General features: G+C 37.4%; 1 protein-coding gene across 1 annotated transcript; it reads left to right on the top strand.

Moving 5' to 3' along the window:
• Positions 1 to 232: 232 nt before the first annotated feature.
• Positions 233 to 1,981, top strand: LOC145043432 (uncharacterized). The gene is made up of 2 exons (XM_078992081.1): positions 233 to 346; positions 430 to 1,981. Exon 2 carries the CDS (start codon positions 606 to 608, stop codon positions 1,722 to 1,724), a length of 1,119 nt encoding a protein of 372 aa, XP_078848207.1. The 5' UTR covers positions 233 to 346; positions 430 to 605; the 3' UTR covers positions 1,725 to 1,981.
• Positions 1,982 to 15,725: the final 13,744 nt, after the last annotated feature.

Here is a 15,725-nt window from a genome sequence, read left to right as displayed (position 1 = left end):
TACGGATGTATAAGTGTCTAAAGCATATACGAACGTACAAGTGCCTAAAACACAGATGTACTTTAGGTATTTGTACGTTCACAAGTCCATGTGTGATTTTAAAGGCTGGTTTTATAGTTTAGTTTTTGCTATTTTTCATAAAGTAATTAATGTATTCTGTTAAATTTGTAATTTTCTTTAAAAAAAAAATAAAAAAGAAATCCCAAAGCCTCGAAAATAGAGAGTCAATCTCACAAACGTTTGACGCTTGTGTTGAAACAAGATGGTGCCTGTTGTTGCAAAGATCGAATGATATCGATTGCTCCGACATGATGAACACTCACCCCCAGAAGCTGTTAATCCTCAGGTTCTTGTTAAACCCTATTGCTTTTAAAACCCCAAACCCTAATTCATTCATCTCATCGACTACCTCCTCCTTTTTGTCCTCAGAATCACCTGCTAATAATCATCCATTTTCCGTTGTTCGTTTTTTCTCTGTCACGTCAGAGGATAAACGACCGATTTCTGATAAAAATGTTGGATTTCAAGACACGGCCCTAACCCATGCTCTCGTGACAAGAAAGAGGCCCATAGATTTGCCTCAGCCACTCGATGTGTCGCCCCAAATGGTTTCTCAAGTGATTGATGTGGTGAGGAGTAGTAACGGTGATTGCGGATCTAAGTTAGATTCCATGTGCATAACACTCTCTAAGAGATCCGTATGTGAGATTTTTAGGGTTTTGAGTTGCGATAGAGTACCTGGACTGAAATTTTTCGAATGGGTTCGGGATAATAATCCGGATATTCACCGCAGTGCTGATGTTTGTAGTCTGATGATTGATAACTGTGGTTGGTTAGGCGATTACGACACAATGAAGGATCTGCTGATGCAGTTTAAACAGGAAGGAATCTGCCTTACAGACAACGCGTTTGCATTTCTACCTGTACTCGGTTCAAGTAAGTCTCATGCCATGGAATCAATTTCATTAGTAATTCGGATTTTGAATGAAGTTGGAGGCTCAGTTCGTAGCTCTGGTGTTTTCTCCATGATTCATATGCTCTGTGTTGTTGACTCTTTTGAATTGGCCAAGTTTGTGATGGAAGTTACAGAGAAGAAGCTGAATTACTATGCCGTTATAGCTCGTGAAAAATGTAGAAGAGGACATTCAGACGAAGCTTATGCCTTACTTGGTGAGATGCGAATGGCAGGTTGCGAACCAGACTCCAAAATTTACAACTACATTCTTGGTAGTTTATGCAAAAATGATAAGCTTTCTGAAGCTATGAATTTGCTTGAAGAAATGAAAGAAGCTGGTGTTGATCCAGATCCGATAACATTTGAAGTAATCATTGTAAATTCGTGTAGATCTGGGAAGATGGAATTTGCAAAAGAGATTTTAAGGAGGTTACTGCATATGGGTCATACACCTCGGCTTACAACTCATGCTGCTTTTGTGAAAGGCTATTTTGATGCTGGAAAATATGAGGAGGCGTATGAATATATAAGGGATATTGAAGTGAAGAAGATGCCTGCTACGAATAAGATGTATGGGTTTCTTGCAAGGATCCATCAGAGAAAAGGAAATATTGATGTTGCTTGTAGGATTCTTGATGAAATGATGGAGAAAGGTCTGAAGCCTGACTATAGAAATTATAAAAAGATTGAAAATGTGTTGAGGCACACTGGTGGTAGGCATTTAGCTCAAGAGTTACAGAAAAAGTTCTCAAAATTTAGAGTTGAATAAGAAAGTTAACATACAATAATCTGATTTTTGTTTTTCTTCTTCTTCTTTTCTGTAGTCGTGAAGAAAGAAGCAGTAAGTTAGTGACATGAAATTTAAACCCATACTATTTATTATATCCTTTTTTATTTGTTTTAGACAAATTGAATAATTGATGCCAAAAGGATGATTATGAATGACATTTGTGTGGGTTTAGTGTTCTGATTATCTGCAATCAGGACTAAGCACAAAAGAGCTATTCTTCCAGCAATTTTCTCGCATGTTATGAAGTTCGTAGATCATAATTCTTATTATTGAAAAACTATGGAGTCTTCAGGCTCTGCATCCAAGCTCAAAGTTGAGAAAGCAAATATCTAATTATTAGTTTCCAACCTTATCAATAATTTCCCATTTTTTCTCTACATGAAGATTCTCATAAATCTCCTAACCCTAGATTGAGGTTTAGTAGTGGAAAATGCAGTCTGGAGGTTGATGGATGTTGCTGGAGTTATCGAAGGTATATGTGATTTTGTATTTAATTTGTGTGATTATGCGGAGAATCTTGCACATTGCTATGAAATATATTTGTTTATTTGCTTGCTTAGTTTTGGGGCAAGCTCTATGTTTATCTAGGGTTTTGTTTGGATGATTATTATTGAATTTCTTGGTAAATGTCTTGATACTTACAAATCACATCCTCCTAATAAACTCAAGTGAGAGTTCATGAAGGTTTTTGAGTTGATAAATTAGATTTGATTAATTCAGTTCAAGTATCTTATGCTATTATGTGGTAAACAAGGCAATTCACTTGTTTCTACTTTCTAGTATATGTGAAAGATGGTTACGTGTTTTATCTATTATTTTGATGATTTGTTCAAGTCAAGTCAAGTCAAGTATCCTTCCGTTGCCCATTTCATTAAAGTTTAAGCCCACTCTAGGATTCTGTGTTAACCATTAGCTGTTAAACAGTGTGTTTGTTCAGTGAGGTAACGCTACTTTCTTTTTCTTTTCTTTTTTGATTCATTAGTCAAACTAGAAACAAGCACCTGTAGCCCTTAGGCTTCTTATTCAGTTATTCACCATTTCCTACTTCTTACTTAGTTCCATATTCCTTACTCAAGCCTCTCCCTTTCGCCCATTGCAACTTCTCAAATTGTGCCCTTTATTGTTACACTTTCTGCATGTATCAATTAGGTATTTCCTACTCAAGCTCTTCCCTTGACTGCATGGCTCATCATCAGCCCTTTTCATCTTCTTTTTTGGTGGCCCCACTTGCATATTTGTTTGTTTAAGGCCAAAAATGAAAATGGAATTGTAGTAAATAGCTTTTTTTTTTTTTTTTTAAATGTTCGAGAGCAATGAGTGTTGTAGGACAAGTAGACTTAGGCCCTATTTGATAGATATATTTTTAGGTCCAAATAAATCTTTTCGGCTGAATAAATTGGGGTCTTTCCCGGTAAGATGTATTTCCTAGAAAGCCCTAAAAGCATATCTTTATGACCGAATGATTATTTTCATCATTTTGTACAGTCAGTTAGATGTGCAATCAAACAATATGATTTCTATCACAATCAATTTAGACAACTATCAAATGGGCCCTTAAACCACTTACTTCTATTTATTGCATCCGCCTTATACTCGTACATTTCCTTTCTATCAAGCCGATAAGTAGGGAGGACCTATTTTTCAAGATCATGCACATCTTTTGCCCTATGTTGTATTTTATCTCAAGTTGCACTTACTACATGGTTGTAGGGCATGGCAGTAATTTCCCAATACGATACATGCAAGTTCACGTCTTGTTTTTCAAATTAACAACATACCGGTCCTTCCACGGAGTTGTTACTTGTGTTTGTGTTTTGTTAGTCCCATTAAATGTATATATTTTGACATGTATCTTGTGGTAATGGACCTTGACATCTATCAATAAACTTTTTATATAACACCTATATTGTACCATCTAATATATTCAAAACAAGTTATGATAGAGTTGTCCCTACCATCTACTATCTTGGAGATATAAAATAGATATGCACCTACTATCTTAGAGATATAAGATGTATTTCCTAGAAAGCCCTAAAAGCATATCTTTATGACCGAATGATTACTTTCATCATTCTGTACAGTCAGTTAGATGTACAATCAAACAAGATGATTTCTATCACAATCAATTTAGACAACTATCAAATGGGCCCTTAAACCACTTACTTCTATTTATTGCATCCGCCTTATACTCATACATTTCCTTTCTAGCAAGCCGATAAGTAGGGAGGACCTATTTTTCAAGATCATGCACATCTTTTGCCCTATGTTGTATTTTATCTCAAGTTGCACTTACTACATGGTTGTAGGGCATGTCAGTAATTTCCCAATACGATACATGCAAGTTCACGTCTTGTCTTTCAATTTAACAACATACCGGTCCTTCCACGGAGTTGTTACTTGTGTTTGTGTTTTGTTAGTCCCATTAAATGTATATCTTTTGACATGTATCTTGTGGTAATGGACCTTGACATCTATCAATAAACTTTTTTTATAACACCTATATTGTACCATCTAATATATTCAAAACAAGTTATGATAGAGTTGTCGCTACCATCTACTATCTTGGAGATATAAAATAGATATGCACCTACTATCTTGGAGATATAAAATAGATATGGACACTAGCTTGTCCATGTTAAATCTAAATCCCAATATATATATATATATATATATATATATATATATATATATATATATATATATATATATATATATATATAATGAGTATTTAAATCTTTAGCATTTAATATGCATTAAATACTTTATTAAATTAATTAAAATGATTGGTCCAAAATGAATCATACATACATACAATAGATATAAATCTAAATCCTATATATATATATATATATATATATATATATATATATATATATATATATATATATATATATATATATATATATAGAGAGAGAGAGAGAGAGAGAGAGAGAGAGTTTGGTTCAAGTATTCTAACTAATTATTATACATATATAATTATTATACATATATCGTATGTTATGAGAATAATGATAAAGAAAATATGTTGTTTAATAATATAAATACGTTCAATCTTACATAACTATTGTCATTAACACATATTCTCACTAATTAAATCGCTTATAAGGTTATTATAAATTTATTATTATTATTATTCTTATTTATGTCAGAATGTTTTATTGGGTTGTATTCTGTCAAAATGAAAATGAGCGAAAAAATATGTGTGAGAACAAAAAAAAAATAATTAACAAGAATATATGAAAATGACGATATTGTTATAAGGTTGAACGTATTCGCATTGCTAAACAACTTATTCTATTAGTAATTCTCATAGCATACGATAGATGTACAATAATTAGTTTGAACCTTCTTAGGGCCGAAACCCTTAATTAGCCAAAAACTACGCAAAACAGGGAGTTAACGCGGAAATCAGCCGTATAGGGCCGAACCTTCTTAGGGCCGAAACCCTAAGAAGCGAAACCCATAAGAACCGAAGGGATAGCCGGAAGGAACCGAAACAACATGAGGACCGAAACCGAAGCCATAGTCTGATGGGACCGAAACAACATAAGGACCGAAACCGAGATAGAGAACCGAAACTCAGGAGGACCGAACCCGAAGGTCCCATAGGATCGAGCTTCGCTTTTGCTTCTTTCCCCAATCTTGCCTTTGCTCCTTCCCTGCTCGCCTGCGAGATTTCTCGGAACCGAACCCCCTCTCTGTCCTCAACCTTCTAATACCGAACCTACCTTCGGTTACCAACCCCTAAAGACCGAACCCTCGACTCAAATTCTGAACTTCACAGATTTCACATCTTTTTCCCCGTATTTCGACCACTTTCGCTTTTTAAGCTCGTTTTTCATGATTTTGACGTGAGATTTTCACCCAAACTCATGTTTTGACATATAAAACACTATATATTCATAATTTAAACACATTTAATGGAAATCTTTACCTAAGAATAAAATCTAGTGGGTAAGATATTAAGGTGGAGTGTTGACTTTACCTTTAAGTCATGACACAAGCAACCCACCACACCCACTCCAGGGCCATACTCAGTCACTATTCCTCCATAATTAGTCAACTAGTTGTCCTTTCACTCTCTTTCACCAGCCCATAATCAGATCAAAGGGATGGAAATCTTTAACTTCTCTTCCCACATTATTCACTCTTTCTCAAGAAGAATCAAACCCATTTCTCTCTTTCACTTTCTCTCTCTAAAACTCGAATTTGAAGGCTACTCTTGAGCATTTCCCTCCAACTTTGGTAAGTAACTTCATCCTACATTTGATTATCTTTCATCCTTTTACTCAAATCATGGATTCCTTACACAAATATCATCATATTTGTTACTAGATCTTCGAATCCTCTAGTATCTCCCAAGTGTTCTTGACTTGGAAACTCCTTTTCTTCATCATCCATCTACTGAAATCACTCAAGGTAAGTTCATACCCCCACATTTTAATGTTTTCTTCAAGTTTTAGGGGGAGAATATAAATTAACACACCAACAACATAACTAAACTCAAACATCAGCTTTCAACAGAAAAGTTAATGTTCATTTACGAACTGTTTTTAACATATTAAACTTCTTAGTTTTCAAAACTGTATTAGGTGCAAATAGTTAAGGTTTATACCTTTATAATGACTACCTGCACATGTCCATACGATGTTTCTACAATTTATGGTGATTTTTACAAAACTGCCTATCAGTGTAGATACGAATTCGGACCTGTCTGTGAATATAAAATTTTCACACCAGTTAGGGGTTCTAAAAATCATAATAAAATTTGTGAACAAACTAGACACATTTGATAAACTCCCAGAGTTTACGGATCTAGTTTTCGATATCGTATGATTTTTCTATGATTTTTCTAAATCAGTGCAGAAATGGTAAAAACGAATTTCCAGATTACAACTTGTATAACACTTTGTAACATGTTGAGAAAAGTGTAAATCTTTGATGGCTTCATATTTAGCATGTGTTATTTGTTGAGATATAATTATATTACAGAAAAATGTTCAGTAAATTGTAAGAGCTCCTTATTACTACAATTAATGCATGATGAGGCATAGTAAACATAGTTATGTTTTTGCTACAAAATCTACTTACACAGAAAAGGATACTATACATTACAAACATTTGATGAAATTTAATAGTTATAGTTTATGTTTCATATACATTACGAAAGGGTACATTTCTACAAAAAGGGGTTTTCAATTTCACACTACGTAAATCTGTTAATGAATAAATTTGTGAGATATTCGCTTCACGTTACTTCCAAAGTAACGCAACAAAAGTCCTGTAACTATAACCAAAATATATTGTAGGGAGAGCGTGATAGTTTTGTATAGATCTATATTGTGTTTGACAAACCCACACCTTACCTACATGCAACAACTAGATCGGCATGTCTGGGGTGACAAATGTCGTTAACATTCCAACGCCTGAAGAACGTCGTATACAAGGCCGACTAAGTCATAGCATGGTTATAATAACTCACATGGGGTATTAACAAAACATAAGATTTACGAGATTTCCATTTAATCAAACAAGTTTATGTCGATTTAAACTTGCATGATTTACAATTAATATGGAAAATACTAGTACATTATTAGTCTTGGCATTTAAGACTACAATACATTTTACAAGGGAAAATATTGGATTTTTCTGGAACAAACATTACTTTTACAAGGAAGGATTTCAACATTTCATTCAAAAGCTTATGAGCTCACCAACTTAATTGCTGACACTTTTTCAAAACTACTTGTATTCTCAGGAAATCAGTAAATCAGGTAATTAGCTGCTTTTGAGGATGGAACGCTAAGGCGTCAAACATTGTATTTTTGTCAACATAATGCAATTGATTTAGAAACATGTAAACTTATACTATGATGTAACTTTTTCAATTATATTTATGTTGGTTGTTTGTACTTTGAGCACTATTATACTCGTTGTTGTGACACTATACATGAAGTCCTCCACCTCGGACGTTTCCGCCATCCTTGGTTTGAAGGTGTGATAGATTGATATCAGAGCATTGTTTATAGTGAACTTATTATATCAAACCACATAAAATATACAAACTATAAATGAATTGGGACTAAAAGTCTCTGATTAAGCATTTTTCAAATAATTATACTTTTAGAAATGAAATAGTTTCTTGATAAAAAGTATAAGTACATGCATGCATACCGGTATAGTGGCACATCTAGGAGAAATTACGAAAAGTAAAAGTGGGTGAGTTGTATACTAACATTATGCCTTGGGATATGTAATCAAGTCTAAGAGGAATATAGTCTGATCAACTATATTCATCCAAGAAGTGACTAGCATATGTTGGGGGATTGTTGTAGTGGGAAACAAGTCCATAAACCAACCAACCCTCAAACAAGAACCACCATTAGAAACAAACAAATATTTAAAGTACTATAGGAGTATTTTATATTACTAAGATTATGGATTTTTTTTATTACGATCCTCTTACACCCATATTCTCATACAAATGACATAGCAAGATTCTATCTACCTGGAGACCCGTACTTCCCTAATGAGGGAAACGCTGGATGGCTTGAGGCAGAACCGAAGGAGATAATTGAGGAGGATCCTAAGGAAGACCCTGAAGAGGACCTAGAGGAAGAAGAAGAAGTAGTAGAAGAAGAAGAAATGGAGGAAGACGAAGAGGAGGGTCCCAAAGTATATGACTCTCTCCTTGCACATGCTCCTGCACGGGACTATCCTGGACCGACCCCCCAATGGGGAACGAGCTTGGGATTGTGGATCCAGGAACAAGGTCAAACCCAACCATACGACAACAACTGAGATTTATATAACCTCGACAGGGGAGGCTCGTCCGCCAGGGCCCTCCCTGTCATTATCCACTGCATCGCTCGACATGATCAGCGGATCCGGGCATCCCCCAACAAGATTATGGAGGTTGGTGTGACTGCGGAAGCACATCAACCCTCTTTTGGCGCTTGGACCAGGATCACGACCATACCAAGAATCGCACCGAGGTCCTGCAGCGGGACGCTTCCATCGCTCGGAGTGAAGCTCGAGAGTACCGGGAGCGTCAGGCCGAGATGGAGAGACGACTGACTACAATGGAGCGTCAGGAGGCCGAGGATAGGGAGGAGATCAGGGCAATGTGGGCACTCATAGCTGCCTTGCATGGTATGACATCCCCAAAATCACGGCCATAAAAGACCGATTTTGTTTATGCTTTATAAAAACCAGAGTACTTCATTTTATAAAAAGGTTGCGGAATTTGTTCCCAGAAAAACACGATAAATACGTTATTAAAACATTTTCGAAGAAACGTATTTTTATTCATCTTAAAACGTTTGGGATGTCATCGTTAATACAGAAACATAAGCATAAACAGAACTTACAATTATTTACACTAGTGATCTACATCTCTTTAAATCTCTCAGTGTAATGTCACTTCATATCGCCACCTGTGATGTAAATAAACTGAGTGGGTCAGGTTGGGAAACCTGGTGAGTACATAGGGTTTTCAACCCACAATAATATAATTATTATGTTTAATCAATCAAGCAATTAAACCCAATTACCCATCCCCATTATCTTCTTTACTCTTAAGAATCAGCTATTCCTCGTTTATTTATTCCTAAGGATCATCCTAAGGAATCGACACGAAGTCCATCATTACCAAGGCTTATAGAATATATCTGGTGAACATGTAGTCCGAAACATCTGGTAAACACTTAGTTCAAAAGTAACTAGTGAACACACTTAGTTCAAAATACTTAGTGAACACACTCAGTTCAAAGATACGAAGTGAATACACTCAGTTCAAAAATACCTAATGAGCACGTAGTTCAAAAATACCTACATGATACGAAACTGCTATCGTTCCACTGGACCGTCTAGTATCGTCCATAGTCGTCATCTATACTCCACTAGATGACTAGATCACTGACAACACTGATGTCTCCCATCGTGTTATCACAAAACAACTATTTCATCTACCCATGTTTTTCCCCAACACGTTTTGTAGATATAAAATATGTATACAGTTTAAATCATTTAAAACATGTATAAAAATCTTTCACTCAGCATAGACAGCAAGTATTCAGACAATATGTACACATAGCGCATAATTTATATTAAAATACTTCATATCTATGTGTAAGATGAAAGGGACCATGCACTCACTTGAATAGGTGGTGACTCAGTACTCGGACAGCGCTTCAATACTCTCAAAACGATATTCCTTTGATAAAACCTAGTACCAGTACCACTAGGGTTTAGTCTAACGATAACCGTGTCTAATTAATAGTCTGACTATTATTATTATTATATAAGCGTTAAATAACACTCAATATAACTCATAATAATAGCCCAAATACTCATTATAAGTTCCTAATAATGTTACTATATTAAAACATAAGCTATACTAAAGATAGCGTAGGCATAACTCACTTACAGCGGGTTTTTCTCGAAAACCGGGCTTCGCTGGAGCAGCGTTTCCGAGCCGAAAGGCTCTTTTCTCGGAGCCGTCGGGCGCTCCGGGGCTTCCGCCTCGTGCTAGGGAGTTACCCTAGGCTTTAGGGGGTTAGGGAGGCTTAGAGAGAGTTTAGAGAGAGAAAGAGAAGTTGGAAGGTGTGAGAATGAATGGAACCCGACACCTCTATTTATAGGGGTGCTGAATGGTCTACTCACCGAGTAAGGGGGACCTACTCGCCGAGTTGGTCCATGTGGTGGCCTTCTGGTGGTGCCACGTGTCCAATTCTGGTGGTGCCACGTCACCCCCTATCGTGTATCAGCCTTCAAACTTAGAAAAATCATAACTTTCGCATACGAGCTCCGTTTTCGACGTTCTTTATATCCACGCGTAGGTAAAATCAAGATCTACAACTTTTGTTTAGACTCTGTCATCTAATTCTCGACCGATCTCAAATTTAACAGTAGGAGGCGTTTAGACTGTTAAATGACCGCGAAGAGTTCATAACTCCTTCATCCGGACTCCGTTTTCGTCCGTATTTTTACCGTTGAGTTCCTATTAATGAGACCTTCAACTCCCATTTAGGTTGCGTAAGCCAAAAACTGCTCGAACTAAAATTCGAGTTTCGGGCCGTCCACTGCTAAGCCGAATCTTAGAAAAATCATAACTTCTTCATACGAAGTCAGATTTGGGCGTTCTTTTTATCGATGTTCTTAGTTTAACATATTCTACGACTTTTGTTTAGATTGATAAGGCTAAAAAGTCTTCTATCGTAAATTCACTATTTACGTCTCCCGGTGCCGTGCCGGTTTTGCCGTAAAACTTCGGCGGGCCATAACTTCTTCGTTATAACTCGGATTTCGGCGTTCTTTATATGTACGGAAACCTTGTGACATATCCTACAACTTGGTTAAGATTATTTATTCTAAATAATCTTTTGTTGAAAAGTCATTTTCGACCCCTATTGCCTCTAAATTGACTAGCCCGGATCTACGGGCGTTACAATTATCTCCCCCTTAGGATGATTACGTCCCGGAATCATCAACGAAACAGGGCTCACATGATGACTCCATTTGTTATCTATTCATCCTAAGTCATAACTTCGATGTTTCTTCGAACGTGTATCTAACTCTTAGACTCCTTGACTACAGGCGGTGCTTGATCTTGCATACGCTCTCTATCTCACGTTAGACTCCAAATTATGACCTTCAAGTCACAATCTCGATCCTTACTGGATACGAACTTATGATAAGTTCTTTTATTAATACAATGGACCGATGTGTCATATTCTAATGACCTCTCATCGTATGTTGCAATGCTCAGACTCAGGTCTCAAATTCCAGAACAGTCTATACCTTCCTTCATGTTCTAGTCACATCTAAAAAGGTAGCATCTCTAGCAACCATCTTCTTTTAACAACGAGCGCGATACTTCTATTGATCGCTTTGATTTCAATCTTTTGGTTTAAGTCGGACGCTACATCAAACTTGGTTCTCTAAACGGCGTAACATACTCATCGTAGTCGGACTCAATTCGATATGACCACTAGGGTCGGAATATCAACAATCATCTTAGTCATTACCGAAACAATGGTAACAACACACTTGAATAAATCAAAATCAATTACTAGTTTCTTGGTAACCTTGTGACTTTCCCTGATCCAAGCGTGAGTCCTGTGCTTCCGGTAGTATATGCATCTACTACCTTTCACACCTACTCATACTCGTCCCAAGTATTGTCTCGCAGTTTTCCAAGTCACCATACAAGAAAATCACATAACAGTTTAACGTATCAGATAACAAAACAAAGGTTTTATTATTTCTTGAAACTATTACATAGGTGTTCAAGTTCACCCTAGACTATGCCTCTAATAGGCTACATCGTACGACACTATGGCTACTGCATAACTTGATCTTTAGATATGAAGTCCTCATCCTTGATTCCGCGCACGGTTTTCCGCTTCGTCGAGGATCATGTGAAATGCCCTTGGCCTTGGTGGTGTTTCTGGTCTTGTTGCTTTATTTTTCTTTGGGCAATTCTTTGAAAGATGCCCCCCTTCTTTACATTCATAACACAACCTCTTGTTGGATGTAAACTCATTGGCGTAATGCCCAGACTTTCCACACTTGAAACATGTCACCTCTTCACCGCATTTTCCAAAGTGTTTCTTCTTGCATTTATCACACCATCTTGCTTCACCTCCTCCTCCAGGCTTTGAGAATTTTCTCTCCTTGTTGGACCTTGAAGATCCTTCAAACTTCCGCTTCTCTCCTGCCTTATCTTTTTCTAGACCCTTTTCTCTTATCTGGGCCTCTACATTCTTAGCTGCCCTAACAGCTGTTTTCAAGGTAGTTGCCATTTTGACCATTGGGCCAAAGTCAGTGGGTAATCCGTTAGCAAACCTATCAATCTTGGAGAGTTCAGTAGGCACCAAGTAGGGGAATAACTTCATCCTCTCGGTGAATGCGGTGGCATACTCATTGACACTCATCTTCCCTTTCTTTAGGTTCTGAAACTCGTTGTTCAGGTCTATCAGATCTATCTCTGAGCAGTACTGCATTTTTAACTATTCCAAGAACTCTTCCCATGAGATCCTTAAGGCTTCTCCTCGTGGCATTGTATCTGCCAATAGCTTCCACCAGCTCAAAACTCCAGTTTTCAGTTGTCTTACAGCGAAGACGGTCTTCTGTTTCTCGCTACAGTCACAGCTCTCAAACACCATCTCCATCTCGGAGATCCAATCCATAATCTCAACAGGCTTTGGGCTTCCTGAGAGACTTGGTGGTTTCGCACCCAAGAAATTCTTGTACATTCTCCCATCCTTGTTGTTTCTCCTCTCCGGGCCATCCCTTTGATCACCTTGAGTCCCCACTTGACTCACTTGGCGGCTGTAGTTCCCTTCCTCCGATTGCTCGGGAATCAGCTCGGGTTGCTCAGTGGGCATAGTAGGTTCGTCCCTATTCAACATCTGCCTCATTTCTTCCCTTTGTTCAGCTAGCATAGCCCGAATCATGGCTTGAACTCCAGCCATGGTGACTGGCTCAGGTGCAACTTCTTCTACAACAGGTATTTGCTGAACCACTGGGAGTTGGTTCCTATTCTCATTTGCGTTCACGTTTCCGCTACGGGTCCTTGCCATCTTGATCTATACACCGAATAAGGTGAATCGAGACCTTTACTTAGGATTGACGTTTAAATCATCCTTGTCACTCCGAAACGTCTACATGCTAGTTCTAATATCGTAGTCGTACGTTTAGAATCCTAAACAAGTAAGGTTTCCAGATCCGGTCGGTAACAGACCATAGATCCGAATAAATAACAGCATATAAGGCATAAAGCATTTAGCACATAAAAGCATTTTAGGCATAATTCCTAAAATAATCTAGTGCTCACACCTCACCATCATTGCTTAGCATTCTAAGTTTAAGTCTAGAAATAAATCCATATTCCTAGTTCGCTTAAACTAATGCTCTGATACCAACTATGACATCCCCAAAATCACGGCCATAAAAGACCGATTTTGTTTATGCTTTATAAAAACCAGAGTACTTCATTTTATAAAAAGGTTGCGGAATTTGTTCCCAGAAAAACACGATAAATACGTTATTAAAACATTTTCGAAGAAATGTATTTTTATTCATCTTAAAACGTTTGGGATGTCATCGTTAATACAGAAACATAAGCATAAACAGAACTTACAATTATTTACACTAGTGATCTACATCTCTTTAAATCTCTCAGTGTAATGTCACTTCATATCGCCACCTGTGATGTAAATAAACTGAGTGGGTCAGGTTGGGAAACCTGGTGAGTACATAGGGTTTTCAACCCACAATAATATAATTATTATGTTTAATCAATCAAGCAATTAAACCCAATTACCCATCCCCATTATCTTCTTTACTCTTAAGAATCAGCTATTCCTCGTTTATTTATTCCTAAGGATCATCCTAAGGAATCGACACGAAGTCCATCATTACCAAGGCTTATAGAATATATTTGGTGAACATGTAGTCCGAAACATCTGGTAAACACTTAGTTCAAAAGTAACTAGTGAACACACTTAGTTCAAAATACTTAGTGAACACACTCAGTTCAAAGATACGAAGTGAATACACTCAGTTCAAAAATACCTAATGAGCACGTAGTTCAAAAATACCTACATGATACGAAACTGCTATCGTTCCACTGGACCGTCTAGTATCGTCCATAGTCGTCATCTATACTCCACTAGATGACTAGATCACTGACAACACTGATGTCTCCCATCGTGTTATCACAAAACAACTATTTCATCTACCCATGTTTTTCCCCAACACGTTTTGTAGATATAAAATATGTATACAGTTTAAATCATTTAAAACATGTATAAAAATCTTTCACTCAGCATAGACAGCAAGTATCCAGACAATATGTACACATAGCGCATAATTTATATTAAAATACTTCATATCTATGTGTAAGATGAAAGGGACCATGCACTCACTTGAATAGGTGGTGACTCAGTACTCGGACAGCGCTTCAATACTCTCAAAACGATATTCCTTTGATAAAACCTAGTACCAGTACCACTAGGGTTTAGTCTAACGATAACCGTGTCTAATTAATAGTCTGACTATTATTATTATTATATAAGCGTTAAATAACACTCAATATAACTCATAATAATAGCCCAAATACTCATTATAAGTTCCTAATAATGTTACTATATTAAAACATAAGCTATACTAAAGATAGCGTAGGCATAACTCACTTACAGCGGGTTTTTCTCGAAAACCGGGCTTCGCTGGAGCAGCGTTTCCGAGCCGAAAGGCTCTTTTCTCGGAGCCGTCGGGCGCTCCGGGGCTTCCGCCTCGTGCTAGGGAGTTACCCTAGGCTTTAGGGGGTTAGGGAGGCTTAGAGAGAGTTTAGAGAGAGAAAGAGAAGTTGGAAGGTGTGAGAATGAATGGAACCCGACACCTCTATTTATAGGGGTGCTGAATGGTCTACTCACCGAGTAAGGGGGACCTACTCGCCGAGTTGGTCCATGTGGTGGCCTTCTGGTGGTGCCACGTGTCCAATTCTGGTGGTGCCACGTCACCCCCTATCGTGTATCAGCCTTCAAACTTAGAAAAATCATAACTTTCGCATACGAGCTCCGTTTTCGACGTTCTTTATATCCACGCGTAGGTAAAATCAAGATCTACAACTTTTGTTTAGACTCTGTCATCTAATTCTCGACCGATCTCAAATTTAACAGTAGGAGGCGTTTAGACTGTTAAATGACCGCGAAGAGTTCATAACTCCTTCATCCGGACTCCGTTTTCGTCCGTATTTTTACCGTTGAGTTCCTATTAATGAGACCTTCAACTCCCATTTAGGTTGCGTAAGCCAAAAACTGCTCGAACTAAAATTCGAGTTTCGGGCCGTCCACTGCTAAGCCGAATCTTAGAAAAATCATAACTTCTTCATACGAAGTCAGATTTGGGCGTTCTTTTTATCGATGTTCTTAGTTTAACATATTCTACGACTTTTGTTTAGATTGCTAAGGCTAA

Source organism: Lactuca saligna, chromosome 4 (genome assembly GCF_052625555.1).
Source record: "Lactuca saligna cultivar CGN05327 chromosome 4, ASM5262555v1, whole genome shotgun sequence".
Classification (NCBI taxonomy): Eukaryota; Viridiplantae; Streptophyta; class Magnoliopsida; order Asterales; family Asteraceae; genus Lactuca; species Lactuca saligna.
This window is presented reverse-complemented; position numbering and strand designations above follow the sequence as displayed.

Coding starts and splice junctions, on each gene's coding strand:
- LOC145043432 (XM_078992081.1), top strand. CDS start 606: ATGGTTTCTCAAGTGATTGATGTGGTGAGGAGTAGTAACGGTGATTGC.